The 18,535-nt window shown below is 39.5% G+C and overlaps 1 protein-coding gene across 1 annotated transcript in view; it reads right to left on the reverse strand.

Annotated features, from left to right (window-relative positions):
- Positions 1-377: 377 nt before the first annotated feature.
- The window catches only part of GPR158 (G protein-coupled receptor 158), a 128,845-nt gene continuing 110,687 nt past the window's right edge, over positions 378-18,535 (reverse strand). The window contains exons 8-11 of the mRNA XM_088150527.1: positions 7,300-7,438; positions 5,527-5,632; positions 4,086-4,232; positions 378-1,838 (exon numbers count right to left, since the gene is read on the reverse strand). Coding sequence (XP_088006653.1) covers positions 378-1,838; positions 4,086-4,232; positions 5,527-5,632; positions 7,300-7,438 — 1,853 coding nt within the window. The remainder of the gene's footprint in view (positions 1,839-4,085; positions 4,233-5,526; positions 5,633-7,299; positions 7,439-18,535) is intronic.

An 18,535-nucleotide genomic window follows, 5' to 3' on the forward strand; every position in this document is an offset into this window, starting at 1 on the left:
CTGCCCATGTTAAACTAATCATAGCCTTAAGGAGTAGTGTGATGAATTTTAAGGTATTCTTCTTGCCAACCCCACATATTTTACAAAAAAAATAAAGAAATAATTTCTAAAGGCATGTTTTTCACTCATTTGAAATGTAAACTCGTTAGGGGCACGAAGGGGCTTCATGTCCTGGATCGCACTGATAACATTGTTGGCACTCAAGAACAAAGAAGAGACAAATTGATTTTTGCCTAGTTCCTATGTATTCAATGTGCGTCTCGCCTGATGAAATGATGCTTCTTTAGAATTTGCAGATGCTACTGACTTTTACCCCCACTCTCCTCCCCTTCCCTTTCCTTCTGCTGTGGCATCTCTTTTTCACAGTCTAAGCCCTCTTATTTCTGATGTGCCTCTGTTTTATTTGAGCTTAAATTGCTTGCGTTCGATAAAGCTATATTTCTTTCTGCTTTTGGTAATTCTGGCACCTCATACTCCCAAGGGCAGATTTCCACACGAGACGTTAAAGGTTTCTGTGAGTTATTAGTTGCTGACCTAGCAGGATTGGAAGGAAATGCATTCCCCGGTGGAGAGGAAGATGCATGTTTTGTCTGAATTCCCAGTTTATTGGTAAAATCTTTCTCTGTGGTTTGTATGGTTGCTTTGGGGGGCAAGTCCTTGGGATCTCCAGCACAAAGGCTCTCTGTATAATGTTTATTATTAACATTTTCACCTTTTGTCCCAGCAAACTCTTGCAGAGCTATGGGACTCCAATTGTTTTTTTCTTCCACCCCTTGTTCTTCTTGAATCTCCCAAGGACACACTTCACCTTTGTCTGTGCTCTTTTGATGGGGCAGCTGTTGCCCTTCAGCAGTCTTAGGATGAGATTTGCCCTTTGTTTGGGAAGGATGGAGTGTCTCTGAGTCAGAGGAAGCAATGGAGACATGCTTTTGAATTTTAGAATCAGAAAGCCCAGCTCCCGGGCTCTGGTCATAGATTTCCCAAGGACAAACTTCTCCTATATCAATACTTGTCTTCGTCAGGGATTTACCACCTCCTGCATCAGGACTGGACCTTTGTTGTTTCATTATCCCAGATTTATGAGGCTTCTTTGACTCTTCAGCATGGATTGAGTTTTTCCGATAGGAATCTTTATGGTCAGTCTTTTCAGAGCTGGAGTGCTTTTTGCTGACCTCTTTGCTCTTTGGTTGAGGCTTGTGAGATTTGACACTTTCTTCATTTTGCATTTTCCCTGCTAACCCCAGAGTTTTCTCTTTGGCACTGGCAATAACACTAAGTGATTTCTGTAACACAGATGTTCTTGGGTGGAGAGGTTTCTTATCTGCACTTAAATTGTGAGCACTCATAGATTTGCATACCAAAGGGACATTTTCAGTGGATACAGCTTCGGTCTTTTCTGCAGGTTTGGGGATTGCTTTTTTTTCAGAAAGAGAATCCAATAATGATTTCTCTGTAGTTGAACTAACTTCCCCACTTTCTGCGGTTAAGCTTTTTGACTCTTCAGTTGGGTCTCGGACATGGTCATATGTGCTGTGGGACTTTTTTAAGGAGAAAACTCTGTTTCTCAAAGATTCCTCCTTTGGTTTGATGTGTCCACTGGAATCTGGTGGGTTTTTCCTTGCCATGGCAATACTTTTGGAACTCCCATGTTCCAGAAGATCTTTTTCCTCCCGTGAACACTGCCTAGTGACGGTCTCAGGAATTTCAGTAATTCGTCTCATGATTGAGCGACCCAACCCTTTTTTTGAGCATCTCTTTTTCTGGAGGTGTGGATTGTTGGTGATCATTTTTTTCCTTTTATAGATCTCTAGTTGGGCATATAATTTCTTCAATTCATCCTGCAAAGTAATGGACAAGATGAGTAAGGATTGTATATGTCCTGCAAAAACCAATGCGTTGAAGTAGCTAGAATGTTGGTGGAGAAGCCAACTACAAATCCATGATAATCCTTCACCTATCAACTGACATAAGCTGCCTAGGATCATTCAAGTAGGAAGCTTATAAATAATTGTAATAAATCAATAAGTAAAAAAAAAATACAATTTGTTGCTCATATAATCCACGTGAGTGAATGTATGTGTGAAGGAGAAGATTCCCAGAATTTTCCCTCAGGTGAATGCTTAAAAATAAAGTAGTAACTTAGCAGCCTGTGGCATCATTGCCTTAGAATTTCTCAGTCACACAGTTTCATAAATAATATAGATTATTAATTTTTGCTATCAACAGTTATCACTATCAACTTATCAGTTTGCATAAAATGAACAGTTAGTGTCAAACTTATTCATATATTCTGTGTACCCATTTTCTTGGTCTAAAACTCATTTGGATTTCTGCAGTCCCAATCAAATTTAGCAAAATACAGGAGATCATCTGTTCTGAAAGAAAAAGAAGGGGAAAGACTAAATTCAGTCTTTCATTCAGATTCTCTCTTCCTGAATAGATAATCAGAAAAATTGTGTACAGCCTGTTCCCCATTTATATACAGTATGATTTTTCTTATAGAATGGGGACGTCTTATGGAGGACACACACCATGATCCTAAAGCTCTTGAACACAGACAGAGAAATCACTGTCATATATGGATTTGCACAAGTTCAAAATCAATTCCAAGCCTCTCTGATCTTACAGCTTCAACTGGGTTGGGGAGCCAAACTGATTTCTTTCTGCCTCTGTGCCAGTTTATTTGAAACCAATGCTTTTTTTTTCCTGGAATCACTGTAGATCTGCAGAGCATATGAGCAGTCTATTTGCCCATGATGGGAACTCTTGCCTCACTCTGTCTCCTAGATCTTGTAGTATCCTATTCCTGGTGACTGTCTATAGATATTGTTTATAATTTATCTCCTGTTCTCTTCATACCAACTACGTATCAACAAGCAACCGATATTTGCTTGTCCCTATAGTTATAGATACTGGGAAAAAAATGCCTTTATAGCTGCAAGAGGTTTTTAGATGTAGTAAGAGTGGCAGCTTTGCAGCCAGGACGCTTCCTCTTATAGCAACCACTCAGGTTTTGGGAAGAGAAAACAAGAAATGCACTCAGCATGAAAAATACAATTTCCCTTTTGTATGTATGGGAGATAAGGGAATTTTTGATACTTTAAGAAAGGCAATGGCTCAAGACAGGGCACTATTTGAATGGCATTTTTGCACCTCTCTATTGATCAGCTGGAGGGAACATATGGTGTTTTTTACTTGTTCTCAGGATTTTTAGGTTGGCAGATGAGTGAGGATGATTGAAAGTTTCAAAGGGATTGAAACAATTACTGATTAAAAAACGAATGGTGCCAGAAGTGAGTTTAACATCATTGCACAATTAGTAACTCCTAGATCAGAGACAACCCAGGCCCAGAAGTCATCAAGTCACAACCAATAACTGTACATCCAGGCAAAGCTGTAATGATGATTCAGCTCTTTCTTCCCCAGAGTAACTGCAAAACTTTAGTGACCCATGAAACCACGCCTAAGGGAGATCGTTAGCTCCACGTTAATAAGTTGTTCTTTAAGGTGCTCCAACTAAGGATTCTACTTGGCTCCCTTTTTTTCATTAGCGAAAGGCTAAAATCTGAGAGGAGTCAATGTATAAAAGGCTTCAATCAAATCTCAGCCCGTGGCAGATCAAGCTGGTTATTCCATAGACTCGCAACGATCTGTCTATTATTTCATTCCTTTCTATTAAGATGTTAAGGTGGGGGAATGATTCTTTAAAAAAAAACACCAAAAGGAGCTAGGGCAGTTAGGCTTTCCCATGTGTGATGGTCCCAATCTGAAATGGGTCATTGTTTTCTCTCAAAAATTTGGGGGGAAAAATTCAGGAAATGAAGTGGCACGATATACCCTGTGTGTATCATCTAATCTATCCTTAAGTAATCTTGCTACTGAATTCTTTGTTTAAGGCTATAACAAAAGCATTTTATGCAGTTCAAAAATATAATACACAATACTGTTCTTGGTTACTTTGGAATAGCATTAGCTGCATGGTAGTTTTTATGAGGGCTGACTTATTCAGAATGTTGTCTATATAAAATTGAAATGTTTCTATACAGTTTTTAAAAATCCTTGTAATTTACTAAATTGGCATGTACCCTAATATCTTCTGGATCCAAACTATGCTCACTCCATGCTGAATTGATACTACTGTTCAGATAAGATCCAGATCTTCCCATGTCGAGCTCATCTTCATAGACTTCAGTGGCTATATCATCTCGTGGATTATTGCTTGAATGGGAAAACTGTAAGAATACATTAGGTTTTTGCTGTAAGTGAATATAATGGAAGGGTAAGCATAAGAAAGAAATCAAGGAAAGTACACTTGTTCCCCCACCCACCCTCAGTTTCATTTGGGAAGCTGAAACAAAATTTGCAAGGCACATTTTGGCACTCAAAAACTTAACATTAAGCTGTTTCCTAATTTAATGAAGAACAGTTGCTGGATACTGATCTGGTGGGAAGTCAAAGTACATGTTATCAGGCAAATTAAAGACTGGAGTTTCTGCAAGTTACAAAGGAACCTGGGGTGGTTGGACAGGGACAAATTAGATTACAGGTAGTCCTTGTGTTACAACCACTTGTTCAGCAACCATTCAAAGTTATGATGGTGCTGAAGGAGGGGGACTTATGACTGGTTCACGAAGTTGTGGCTATCGTAGTGTCCCTGTGGTTATGTGATCATGATCCAGGTGCTCAGTGACCAGCTCACGATTATGATATCACAGCAAGCAGTGGTGACATGATCACAATTTCTGATGTTCCCTGCCAGCTTCCCACAAGCAAAGTCAGTGGGGAAGCCAGCAGGAAATCAGAAGTTGTTCCCACTCCTGTTGCTTTTTCACCTGTCCACGCTCTGTACCACCTGCCCATGGAACCCCCTGCGCCACTTGTGTGCCCACCTGTGCTCCAGAGTGCCTGTCTGCAGCACCCACCACCACCCCAGGGCACCCATGCACCCACCCATGCTTTGGAGCGCCTGCCCATAGCACTCCCTCATGGCATCCGTACTCGCCCCTATGCTCTGGAGCGCCTGCCCATGGCACCACCCCATCCCCCCATGGCAACCACACACCAGCCCATGCTCTGGAGCACTTGCCTGCAGCACCTCCCACCCTCCACAGCACCTGCGCACCAGCCGGGGACTCCTGCCTGGGATTCCTGCCTCTTTCCATTTAACAACCCGTGTGGTCCTGGGGTTACGACGGCAAGCAGAATTGCAGGACTGCTGTTGCTAAGCGATGCAGTCATGTGATGTTGTGCTTTATAAGCAAATTGCTTAGCGATGGAAATTCCAGTCCCAATTGCCATTGTAACCCAAGAACTACCTGTATATTTTTTTCACAGCAACTGGGGAAGGTGATTTAAATTGTGGAAGCAGCATAGGGAAAAGGATCGTCTCTCCATCCAGATAATTGTTTCAGTCAAATCTAGAATCTTCTAAAACCATTTAAATATATATATATATTTAAATGGATTTTTACAACAGTATGCGTGTGCCTTCAGGTCTGGCAAAATAGAAGTGCAAAGGAATAATACCTTTGGGATCAGAAGTAACCCAATGGTGACTGTCACAGTCAAGTGTGTGTGTGCAAAGTATAGCATCAGCATCCAGTCAGACTGGAGTCTTGAAGCAAGACTGAACCTGCAAAACAGAATTGCACGTAAGTAACAAATGCACCTTCCTCCACATTTTTCCTCATATGGAATAATAGTTTTTAAAAAACATTCTGAACGACATTTATAGGGAAAAAAATCTGAATATGAAGATATTAGCCTTGCATTGTTCTATTAAACATGGAGGTTTCTGTACCCATTTCTCAGCACACGTACTCACACCCCTTGATCCCCATTTTGTTATGTTGTATTATAGTGCAAATGTGCACACAGGTATCGTGTGCCTTTTGCCCCATTGTTGCTCCTGTTTTTGGAAAAAAGTATTAGAAAGTACAGTATGATAGGAATGATACTTCACGTTTTCTTGGAAGAAACTGTTTATTTAGATTCCTTTTAATACAGCTTCAAACCTGGTTTTATTTAATGGGATAGAATTAGATGGGGGAGAAGAATATCTTTGTTGATTCTGCTCAACCACAATATTCCGCTGGGTCATCTGTCCATTATAGGATTAGGAGGTATTATGTTACAGTAACTGTGATTTCATGACTCCAGACAGCGATGCAGAGCGATTACTGGTAGGGCCCTCAGCTAACGTGACCTGTGGCATTACTGATTTTCATATCCACAACTTCCAGGACAAGCTGTATTTACCATAATCCTCCTGAGCCTAACAGAGGCCCTGTGGGCATTCTCAGAAGTTAAAAATAATGTCTGGAGGTGTGTCTTCCTACCAGAATAGAAGTTAAATATACATTGGAATTCACGGATGATCTGGGGATATTGGTAGAGGGGAAAGTGGGAGGCAATTTCACCACTTCACCTTTTGGTAAATGGGTGTTTTGTATTTGCCAAGTCCATCCTAGCTGCAATTTTGATCTGATGTCAAATTCTAAATGTCTATCCCTATTCTGCAGTGCACATCTGTATGAAGCTATTATGGATTGGTTATCATAAATACTTTGATGATACCTAACTTTATCTCTTCCTTTCAGTTAATGCCAAGCGGAGCCTAAATCACTAATAACGGATTGGTTATGGACTTAGAAATTGAAGATTAATCCAGACAAAACAGAAGATAAAGTGATCTTGGATATGTTGCATTTTCGGTGAAGGACAGGGTTAGCAATCTGTAGTGATCTTAGACCCAGTATTGCTCCTCAATACTCAGATAAGTATATCCAGCTTTGGAGTGTACCAGCTACTTATCTGTCAGAATATGGATTTTATAAGTTACACACACCTTAGTCACATTGTGATTAGAATATTGCTGCACACTCAGTATGGGACTATCTCTAAAGAAAGTGCAAATGGTGTAAAATTCTATTCTTATTACAATTATACCGTCTCAGTTGCATTGGTCCTGAATTTATTCTTGAATCCAATATATATTACATATCACACCATCAACAGATGGTCTATCTCACATGAACGTATACATCAATTATTTTCAGATCTCGCCATGCAAAGATGTGTGGTGGTGAAAACAGGAGACATGAAAAAACCCTATTTGCAGAAGGTAACAGGCAGACACTGTACAATTTGCATTCGTATGAGACTATTTGTAAAGCTCTCCTTAATTTGTCTGGAACAAAAAATGTTTCTGTCTGTACCCTTCTGACATGCATCTCAGCCCAGTTAATTGTTTTAGACTACATTCTAAGAACTTAAAAATAAAAAGTGTGGGTCACTTGCCTAATTATATGGAATATAGCAGAGATAAGGAGCTCAATGTGAACTGCAACAGCCATATAACGTGGCTCGTGAAACGCCGAGGGTACTGTCCGCACTGCATAGCAGAGATAAACGCTCCACAAGAGGAATAAAAATTCAGCTGAAAAAGGAATAAATGTTTCTATTAGCATTTGGGGAGAGGCAATTTGAAATGACCAGTCCGTCCTCTTTTTCTATTTGGAAACTTACTTATGCATATGTGAATATACTTTCAGGTATCAGAACGGTACGTCTATCACAGAATGCTGCTTAACTTCTTCCATAATCTTCAACCATCTGATGCCTGCAGTTTTGCATATTAAACACACCTATAATATTTATTTCAGTAGAAACATAATCGTTTCTGTGGTGCAACAGAAGATGAGATTTACTTTCTTCTATGACTGGCATAGAAATTTAACATGGATATATTGGGTTTGATTAGCCTACGCCAGTGTTTCTCAACCTTAGCAACTTGAAGATGTGTAGACTTCAACTCCCAGAATTCTCCAGCCAGCACTGATAGGACAAATCCGTGCCGGCTATGATGGAAGTGAATTGCTTATCTCCATGCCCATTGTAAAAACATATATTGTTTCAACAAATTTATTTGGGGCTGCACAGAATTTTAGAATCATGGAAAGAGAAGGGAAGGTGTAGGCCAGTGTTTCTCAACCTTGGCAACTTGAAGATGTGTGGACTTCAACTCCCAGAATTCTTCAGCATGCTGGGAGTTGAAGTCCACACATCTTCAAGCTGCCAAGGTTGAGAAACACTGGCCTACACCTTCCCTTCTCTTTCCATGATTCTAAAATTCTGTGCAGCCCCAAATAAATTTGTTGAAACAATATATGTTTTTACAATGGGCATGGAGATAAGCAATTCACTTCCATCATAGCCGGCACGGATTTGTCCTATCAATGCCAACCTGTTTATTATATCTGTATAGCATTGCACATAATGCCTGTTTGCCTATAGTGAATAAGTATCTGAATACAAGGGTGGTTTATTTATGAAGCACATGTAGTGCATTGAATGCGAACTCCAAAAGGGGTTTCAGAGCATGTAGGAGCACGAAGATGTGGCAGATAAGTGCTATACCCCTGTTCCCACATGCTCCAAAGCACTTTTTGGACAGCGAAGCTGAAGCACTGCACGGCTCTATTTATTTTACTTTATTTTTAAAGAGAAAAGATTTAATTTCTTTGCTTTAAAAGCACCCAAAGTAGCTACCAAGAAAAATGCAACAGAAAACCAATTAGTCTGATAAGGCAAATAAAAATCACAGCCGAAACCCAGTAAAAGGAAACACATATTGAAATAAAACGAATCCTGTTCTCTAAATGTCTTCAGAAACAGAAAACATTGTTAGATTTCAATAACCAACCAGGAGGGAGGAAGCCATACGCGAAGAAGGGAGCTCTAAAGAGGCTTAGATGATGAACTTCTTTATTATGTCCTATAAAAAGGGGTAGAGTTATTAAAAGCAAAACCAAATTAAACAGGGTGTAGCAGGAGAAAAAGTAAAACAGACCTCTCTCCGCTTCATTTTCCCCTCTAGCTCTGTTGAATTTTGCTGTCATGCTATTCCAAAGCCAAGCCCTTGTTTGAAAAAGACGGTGCAGCTATATATTTGCACAACTGGATAAATAAATCAGAAAGGGTTTTTTCCCCTATTAATTAAACCTTTTTTTTTTTTGAGCAAGCCAGTATTTGTAAATGAAGAACAAAACTTGGTATATAATGCCATGAGGGCAATAATCATGGTCCACAGTTTCACAGGAGCTGCAAAACAAATGAGCCCTGGTTTCTTTAGGCAGATACATACACAGACATACAGCGTGATGTCATACACATGGGTTCACTTTTGCCTCCTTGACCCCACTCCCCCTTCAAGGACATCTATGGATGGGCCAAGTCAAATGCAAGCAAATCTGTTTCTGCCCCAAAATATAGTTTGTTCTCAGAAGCCAAGATGTGTGTGTGAGGGCGTGTGTTAAAGAGTTATCAAGGGTATGTTCCCCTGAGACATATGCATGCTTTATTTTAAAGGTTTGGGTTTCAACTACAGTGGATCCTCTTAGATTTATGTATGTCTGGAGTAATTTCCTTAAAAGAGTTAGTTCTGACTATTTTTGGTGTACATGTTCTTTTTCATCACAAAGGACAGGAGCTTTTCTTGCTCTGAACCTATTCAGCTTTAGAATGCATTCTATACATACAGTATTAGGAGTGCATCCATACTTTTCTCAAAGTACAGTGGTACCTCTACTTACGAACGCCCCTACTTACGAAATTTTCAAGATACGATCAGCTCCGGCCCCAAAAATTTACCTCTACTTACAAACTCGCCTCGACTTACGAGCCATTTTCTACCCGTGCCGTGTGGTCCACGGCCATTTTTCCGCCCGTGCCACGTGGTCTGCAGCCATTTTCCGCCTGTTGAATGTGGTCCGCGGCCATTTTTCCGCCCGTTCCACGTGGTCTGTGGCTGTTCTCCACCCGTTCCACGTGGTCCGCGGCGGTTTTCCGCCCATTCCACGTGGTCCGTGGCCATTTTTCTGCCCGTTCCACGTGGTCCACGGCCGTTTTCCGCCCGTTCCATGTGGTCCGTGGCTGTTTTTCCGCCCCTGACACGCGGTACGCGGCCATTTTTTCTGCCCTGCCGCGTGGTCAGCAGCCGTTTTTCCACCCCTGACGCATGGTCCATGGACGCCGGAACGGATTAACGGTAATTACATTGAACCTTATGGGAAAATTTACTTCGACTTGCGACCAACTCAACTTCCGATCAGAGTCACGGAACGGATTAAGTTCATAAGTAGAGGTACCACTGTACTGAACAAAATAAACAAGGGAAAAAAATCATGATGGCCCAATTACTGGAATGTTTAGAAGGCATAATGGTTTCCATTTGCCCACACTTTTTTGAAAATACAAATAAAAGTAATGCTGATCAATGGGTAGGACATCAAATGCAGATGCATTCTAGAAAAGTGAAGCTGATTTGAAGTGTACTGTATATACCAAGAAGTAAATATACATTAAAAGCACACTTAGGACTGGAGCCTAGTAAGTTGATTGAAGTATCCAATTTCATAGGCAATAGATTACAGGTAGTCATTGTTTAGCGAGTGCCTCATACAGCGACCGTTCAAAGTTACTACAGAGATAAAAAGTAACTTTATGACCAATCCTTGCATTTACAACCTTCATGGGTCTATAAAGCAAAGGAAAGCTGAAGTAAGATCATAAGCACAGTTGTCGTTTCACTTAGTGACTGCTTTGCTTAATGACCAAGTTGCCAGTCCCACTCGTGGTTGCTAAATGAGGACTGCCTGTATTTTATAGCTCCATGCCAGACTTTAGCAAAGTTATTCTTCAGAGGAAAAAAGAGAGGACTTTTTTTGCAGGTTTTTAAATTATAAATTTGTTAGTATAAAAGCAACGCTTCTCAGCACTAGCCTTACCATAGTACCCCTAGGTGATCAAGCTGCTGACTTAAATATGCTGTATGTTGGAAGGAATGCAACTGCTAGTAGGAAACACTTCTTTATACTTGAAAGCTTCAGGGCGGATGTTGGCCTTGCGGGGTAAACCAGATAGGTATCACAACCAGATGAGCTAAATCTGCTTTATTGTAAAGCTACATTGACAGAATCTTGCAAGTCTTGAAAGTACAATTCTCCTCCTGTCTCCTTTACAGCCTGAGAAACTAAGGAGGGTCTCTTCACAGCCTCTTGCTCCGCCCACTATCCAGCTGCAGACTGTGCTGTCTCTTATCTGACCGTTCTCTTGGCAGCATCTCTTGGCCCAGTCTCCCAAGGTCTTTCCCACATATCATAACAGAGGAATTCTACAGAGCCCCTTAAATGGTTTTCCTAATCTATTTATAGTTGCACCAGACCTACTGGTCCACCAAATAAATGTGCAGCAATGTGATGGTATGCCAAAACATTACTACTACATGTGCCCTTGGAAAGTTGATACCTCAACTAGCTTAGGAAGTTGATCCAGCAGCAGCCTTGTCTATGCAGCTCGACATGCAGGTGCACACAATTATTAGATGGGAAAAAAGTGAACAAGAGATACAGCATGATTTAGCTAGAAAAGAGAGACTTAACGTGCCACCTTTGGTTTGCAAAAGCACAGCTGCTTGAATTCCTCTGCTGCCAAGGAGAATATAATGATTTGCCATAATACAAACTTGGAATATTCTTTTCAAAAAGTTACAGTTAAGATGTTGAGCTCAGAATTCAGTTTTACCAATATGCAGAACGAGAATCAGATATGTAGAGTCAGAATCAGATCAGGCCAGATCGGGATTAACAAGAGAATTTTGTGGTGCTTTAAAAGTAAAAATTCCCCAAGATAATTTGGATGACAATAATTATGCTGCTAAAATTTTCACTTCCACTTCTGTGTCTCCCTTTTTCCTGTCTTTGCTCACCTCTCCAATGGAAGATGACTAAGCCTCCTTAGGCCAATATCACCTTCTGTGATCAGTGATCATGAAACTTGTGGCAAAGATGCTTGTGAGAAAAAATACAATATTTTTTCCACTGATTTTTTCCATTCTTTTTCTCCTTGTCATTAAATGAGACTATCTATCTATCTATCTATCTATCTATCTATCTATCTATCTATCTATCTATCTATCTATCTATCTATCTATCTCAAAACTCGTGTGAAAAAGGTGCCTCTCTGAGACTGACTGGGTCAAATAGGCCTTCATTTAACTATCTCAGGTTAGAACAAAACTCTTCCCATATTAATCCATCTGTTACAATTTAACCCTTCCCAGCCCTGGAAACCTGTCTTTGGGCCAGATTCAAATCTTCTTTTGCAGAATCAAGGTATCAAATGGGGCATTTTAAGGAGGGGACACTGTAAAGGATGGACTACCGCATAGGAAAAGGTGAGAAAAAAAACTGAGGTGATGAGAGCCAGTTTGGTACAGGGGTTAGGGTGCTGGACTAGAAACCAGAAGGCTGTGACTTCTAGACCTCCCTTAGGCATGAAAGCAAGCTGGGTCACTTTGGGCCAGTGGAGAAGATAGGAGGAGGGAGCATTATGTACAGCTTTGAGTTCTACAAAATAAAGGCACAACGATTATGATAATAATAGCAATAATAATAATAATTGTTGATAAGAAAGACAAAAAAGTCTGGATAGTGGACATAGCAATATCTGGAGACAGCAGAATAGAAGAGAAAGAACTGGAGAAAATCATAAAATATAAAGACCTGCAAATAGAAGTAGAACGACTGTGGCAAAAGAAAGCAAAGATAGTACCAATAGTAATAGGCACTTTGGGTGCAATCCCAAAACATCTGGAGCACCACCTGAACACCATCAGCATTGACAAAATCTCTATCTGTCAATTGCAAAAGGCAGCTTTACTTGGAACAGCTTATACCCTGTGATGATACCTTTAACACCATCAGACAACAACATCTCCTATCCCAGGTCCTTGGGAAGGACTTGATAGGTGGATAAAAATGCCAAATCAAGTCTAAACATCTGGCTGACTGTGCAACCAACCATAATAATAATAGGTTCAGCAGTTGGTTATCACCACTACGGCAAAAATTTTGTGAGAATGATGATAACATGCTCTCACAGCTCCAAAATATTGGGAAACCTTGGCTTGTACAATAATATTCAGCTTAAACAGAGATCTATTAAATATATCCCTAGAAAATGGAGATGCTTTGGCTGCTGAAAAATAAGTAGATTTATATCTGGATCCTACAGAAATCAAAACCCCTTTCTAGCACAACCTAGTTTAAGAGTGTATATCTTCACACTAAGCCTAAAATTACACTGGTATAATTAACAGTAATGAACATATCATTGTACTTGAAAAAAACAATTTATTACCAAAAGCAACAATTACACAACTTAAATGTATCCTGTGAAATTATGTTGTAGGGTGAGGAATTAGCTTCATATAATTAATTCCAAGCTAACACCACAATTTGCATAGGAAAATCTGCAGATGTTACCAAAATTTACAGCATTTTTTATGTTGCTGTTGGACCATGCACCATAATTCTGATTACACAGTAAGAACAAGGAGGCATTTTAATATGACTGTTATTCTGATCAACTACAAAGGCAGTATGTTCTAAGATCAGTAGAGACAACTGCTAATGCTACAATCTTTCTAACACAACCACTTATTTAGCAATCTTTTCAAAAATACTATGGCTGAAACCCAAAGACTGAGAATTAACACACAGGACCGTATGAGCAGCTGGTCCAATACTGTAATAAAGTCTGGAGTTAATCAGGGCGGGTGGGTATTTAGATCACTTTCTTCAAAGCCAGCACAACTGCTTCTGAGTTTCATTCTGCAGAGAACGTATCACTGACCTTGTGCCAAATTACAACAGCTTTGAAGCTGCAGTCAATAAGAGTACATTTTCAAAGGAGCATGAGAGTCAAGGAGCATGGTTCAAGAAAAGTAAGATAGAATTCTTGGAACAAGTTTCTCAGATCTTGGACATGTGTCCAAAATACTCAGTTTGTCCAGGCTAGGACTTTGGTTTTGTTTTGTTTTTAAACCAGCGTTTTCCCCACCATAAGTCCACCAACTTGACTGTGCCTAGAATAAACCACAATAAGATATAATAAAGCAACAAGCTGGTCTGTAACATAGAACCTGTTCCACCAATACCTGAAGAACCATACTGAATTGACTATATCTGAAGTAGATGGGGGTGAGGCCTCCTTCAATCATTTAATTTTCTTTCTAAATCCTAATAGGTAGAATCTTCTTTTCTACCTATTCACTGTTTGGGAAAAGACCACTCCAGCATTGCCTCAAAAATGAAGGGGGCTATCTAGGCTTCATAATTTCCTCCAGTCTAGATGTTCTGAGAACCAACTGTTAGATGCAAAGCTATCAAGCATGAAGACTGGAATGAATATTTATCAAAGGCTGAAAAACTAAATGAAGGTGAAGTTAAGAGGCCACAAACATAGAAGCAAACTGAATCAAATTCAGCCATAAAACCACAATCCAAACCACAAAAATCACATCACAATGACTAAAAAATCAACTATTTTAACAGCAACATGAATTTGCATAATACATTTATTATGATATGACAGTATGGACAATCCTGGTGAACTATCACTTATCAGTATAGGATACAAACCTATTTCTGAATCTCAACAACTGCAGGAACTAATGTTGAAAAAATATTTTCTGTAGAAGTCAAAATAACATAAATGAGCCATTCCAAGAGACCAGAACCCTCAGAAGATTCAGTCTGCAATTGCCTCAGAACAGCTTGGAATCAGCTTCTTATCTATTCCAAGTATCAGTCAGACTTATTTTGGACTGGCTGCTCAAGTACAGGTGAAGATAAGACAATGTTTTAAGTATAGTTGCTAGTTTGCTTAATATTTTATTTATTCTCTTTATAATGTGTAAAGCTCAATCATATTACATGCATGGTATCTAACTAAAAAACTCCTTAATTTCCTGAATTTTTTTGCTTTAAAATGTGTGACTTGAAGTCAGGGAACAAAACAATTAAGATAACGATAAAGGGTTGTCCTCCAATAAAGTTGGAGAATATGCCAGATTTGCATGTTATGTTTGCAACTGATAATCCATTATTCTGTTTTCACACCAGTCCCTTTTTAAAAAGAAAATTATCTAGAAATATATTAAATACATTTATAGTTAAATGTTCCAAAATTCATCAGGCTGTGGTAAAAAAGCAAAGAAGAGTGTGTGGAAGAGTTGGACCATAGCATCTATTTGTAGCTGTAGCAGTCAGAGGGAATATTACATTTCAAAAAAAAATATTTTTTTTGGCTGTACTGTAATGGCACAGTTTTGGATGGCCAAGCACATTAGGCTAAATTAGCACTAAATTTATACTAGACCTAATTCAGATCCTTCTTATCCAGCCCTTCTAAGAATTTTGGCTTCCTAGATAACATTAAACAAGACTCTGTAATAACATTAACATTACAGTAATAGATCTTTTTCAGATCTCTCTTTGCTCCTGCTCTTTGTGGCAGAAAGCTTAATTATAACTGTTCCTGACACATACACACAAACACACACACACATATATAAAAGCAACATTCTCACATCACTTTCGAATTTTTAGCTGTGCACTCCAATATAACTTGAGAAACACAATCAAAGAATCAGATATCTTAGTTGGAGTACAGAAGCTGAAGACATATTCATGATGAGATGAAAGGAGTATTCAAAGATATGTTTTATGGGTCAGAAATTTGTTGCGTATTTAGATCTATTGAAACTTGTCTTCATATTTTTTATAAAACACAATTTGTAAGCCATTGCTTTTATGTCTATTATAAACTTGAACAGGTGAAATTAAAAAAGAACACACTAAACTGAATTTTGTTCTTTACATATTATTTAATATTATAACACTTTTTTCAAACAATTTAATTTTCTGTCACTAAAGAAGTTGAATATGTTTAAATATGCAGCTTTGTCAGTTCAGAAGTTAACATGGCAGCATCACAATGCAATGTTTTCTGTTTACTGTCATCACTGCCTTTTTCAAGTAGAAGAATACTGTATTAACAAAGATGTTTGGAAGAAGCCCTGTGATGTTGTGTCTTCATGACATAATGATACATATGATGTAATTGGCATCATTTGCATCTCCCCATGGAGATATACTCAGTAAACCTAAAATGAGCAACTTATAGCCAAAAGGCTCTTGGCTTAATTTACTGTGGGTCTGGACTGGGTTTGTAAGCCCTCTATGAGAAATCAATTTAGTTCTCTGATAAAAAAGATAGCAGTCCCTCCCCTGCCACAAAGCTGCTTGATCAAGAAAGAAGATGTCAGAAAGAGAAAAGGACATGGCAGATAGAAAATGAATGTTCCCACAAAGTTTTTGCTTTACCTCACCCACTCATGCTTTGGCCCAACTGATTATGCAGTCCCCAAGAGATTATGTTCTGGGAAATGCAGTCCACGAAATTAAAAAAAAAGCTTGTGCACTACATCAATAAACAGCAAGCAGGCAATATACTCGGTGCTAAATCTTTTTTTTCTTTTCTTCCATTTCTTAAAGACATTCCTCAAACACTCTGGGCCAATGAGATGTGTAGAACCGTTCCCAGATTCTTAAATGTACAAAAATGTGGGATCAACTTCATATATAAAAATTTTAAAAACTGTATGGGGGAACAAAATACAATTTACTTCCTGCACCACCTTACCCCATTGCATTCTATAGTTTTAAGCCATCTTGTTTATGCTTGATTTCTGGGGTAGTACAGCCAGACTGTCTAAAAAGGGTGGGATGTAATGAGAAAAGATTATCTCTAGTTATCCTACACAACTCTTCTCCAGCCATATGAAATCTGTCTTTAATTCGCCTTACGAGGTGTGTTTCCTTCCCCTTAGCCAACCAGTTTTTAAACAAGAGTTTCTCTTTGGTTCCTTTAGGGTTAGGGTTACTTTCAATGATCCCTGGGTCCAGGAAGTTACAGAATGCTGGGCCCCCAAAAGTGGGAGCCATCTAAGCAGGGTCCCTCCCCTCTCTCCTTCCCAGCACTCTGCATGTCACAGTGGCTGTCGCAGTGGCTGCTGCTAATTCCTTGCCCTTGCCCTGCTCCTGGTTCAGCCAAGATCTCTGCATTCCTGCCTCCTTGCCTATGCAGTCTGAATTCAGGAAGGGGGCAGAGGAGAAACAGGTAGGACCTTCCAAGCAGGAAAGGTGGCTTCTACGCAGACTAAAGAAAGACAATAAATCCGCTTTGGCACTTGTGGTTGAAGACATGGGAAACACGCTGGCCGAGGCCCTGTGGCTCTCACCTGCGTGGTACTGCCTGACCAAACTCCAGCTGCACTGCTGCCCCATTGCCCCAGCCAGACACCTCCTGCCTGTTATGACTGAGGAGGAATTGAGGCTGAAGTCTACGGTGCTGCTCTGGGCCCCCTGCCATTGACCAAGGCTGGGGAAGAAAGCAAGCCCAGCAGCTGCAGAACAGACATTCTACTCTTTCATCCTATTTTCTATCTTAAAGACCCTTGCCAAGGCCCCCATGGAAGCTTATTAGTTGTGAGTTAAAATGACAGGCTTCTCATGGATAGATATGTAAGTAAAGGACAGGAAATAGGGTAGGAATAAATGGAGATTGAGATATGACTTATAGAGTAGGAGGACTCTCGTAGTGATAGATTTTGTTTTTGTTCTCTTTGGGTAGCTGAAATGGAAGTAATTGCTGTAGAAGTGTCAAGGAAAAAAAGCAAGGAAAAGAGCATTTCAAAATAAAAGCAATTCTGTTCTCTCTCCCAGCGAAAGTGTGTGTCTCTCTCTAAAGATGAAGCCCAGCTGACTTCATAGGGTTTGTTGTTGTGGGGGGAAATGAGAGGAAAGAGTGCTGTGTGTGTCACTTGGAGCTCCTGAATAAAAAAGATGGGATAAAAACCTAAGAGGTAATTTTGACATGAAAAAAAAATAAAATGGTAAGTATTTAGATTTTGTGTCCAAAATGTTTCTCCTGCAAACATCTTTAATTTTTAATACGAGTTTTGTAGGCATTCCATATTGAATACATAGTTTTACTATTTCATTTTATAGAACTCCATTAGCAATATTAATCTACGTTGGTATTTAAGGGGGTACAGGTACAAACCTGGTGCTGCATTGGACTCCCAATTTCCATAAACTGATCCTGCCTTTGCCCATTCACCAGTGGAATTATCTAGAGGTGGAAAAGTTGAACCAAACGCCAACAAGACCATCAAGACATCTTGGTGATGTTGCCAGAAACCAGTTGGATGTTTAAATCAGAGAATATATTATCAGTTTACTCTCAAGTCAGTAATTGGGTAACTGCACCTAATAATTGATTAATGTGTTCAGCTCTTCTACTAAATCACTGGAGCATACCATAAATCTACTCAGCAATTATGGAACATATGTAATGTTTGCAAAATATACTGGAGGAGAACTACAACTGAACAGAGAGACTTGGTTCATTTTTTTTTCAAGCTGGTTCACCTAAATGGCAGCACTAATTAAATCTACTATGTACCCTAACGAGAAAGTCCACATCTAAATGGCAATCATATTTGTTGAATCTTATATTGTTTAAATTTTTGGTTTAACCTGTGCAACTGAAACAAGGAGTCTGGAAAACGGGCTGTACATTTTATTTCACTATTTCTGAAAAACAGTGTACTACGGTATCATTTGTT

The sequence above is a fragment of the Python bivittatus genome, unplaced genomic scaffold, assembly GCF_059951505.1.
Source record: "Python bivittatus isolate LINGU-HERP-01145 unplaced genomic scaffold, Pbiv_v1 ctg000610_np1212, whole genome shotgun sequence".
In the NCBI taxonomy this organism is placed as follows: Eukaryota; Metazoa; Chordata; class Lepidosauria; order Squamata; family Pythonidae; genus Python; species Python bivittatus.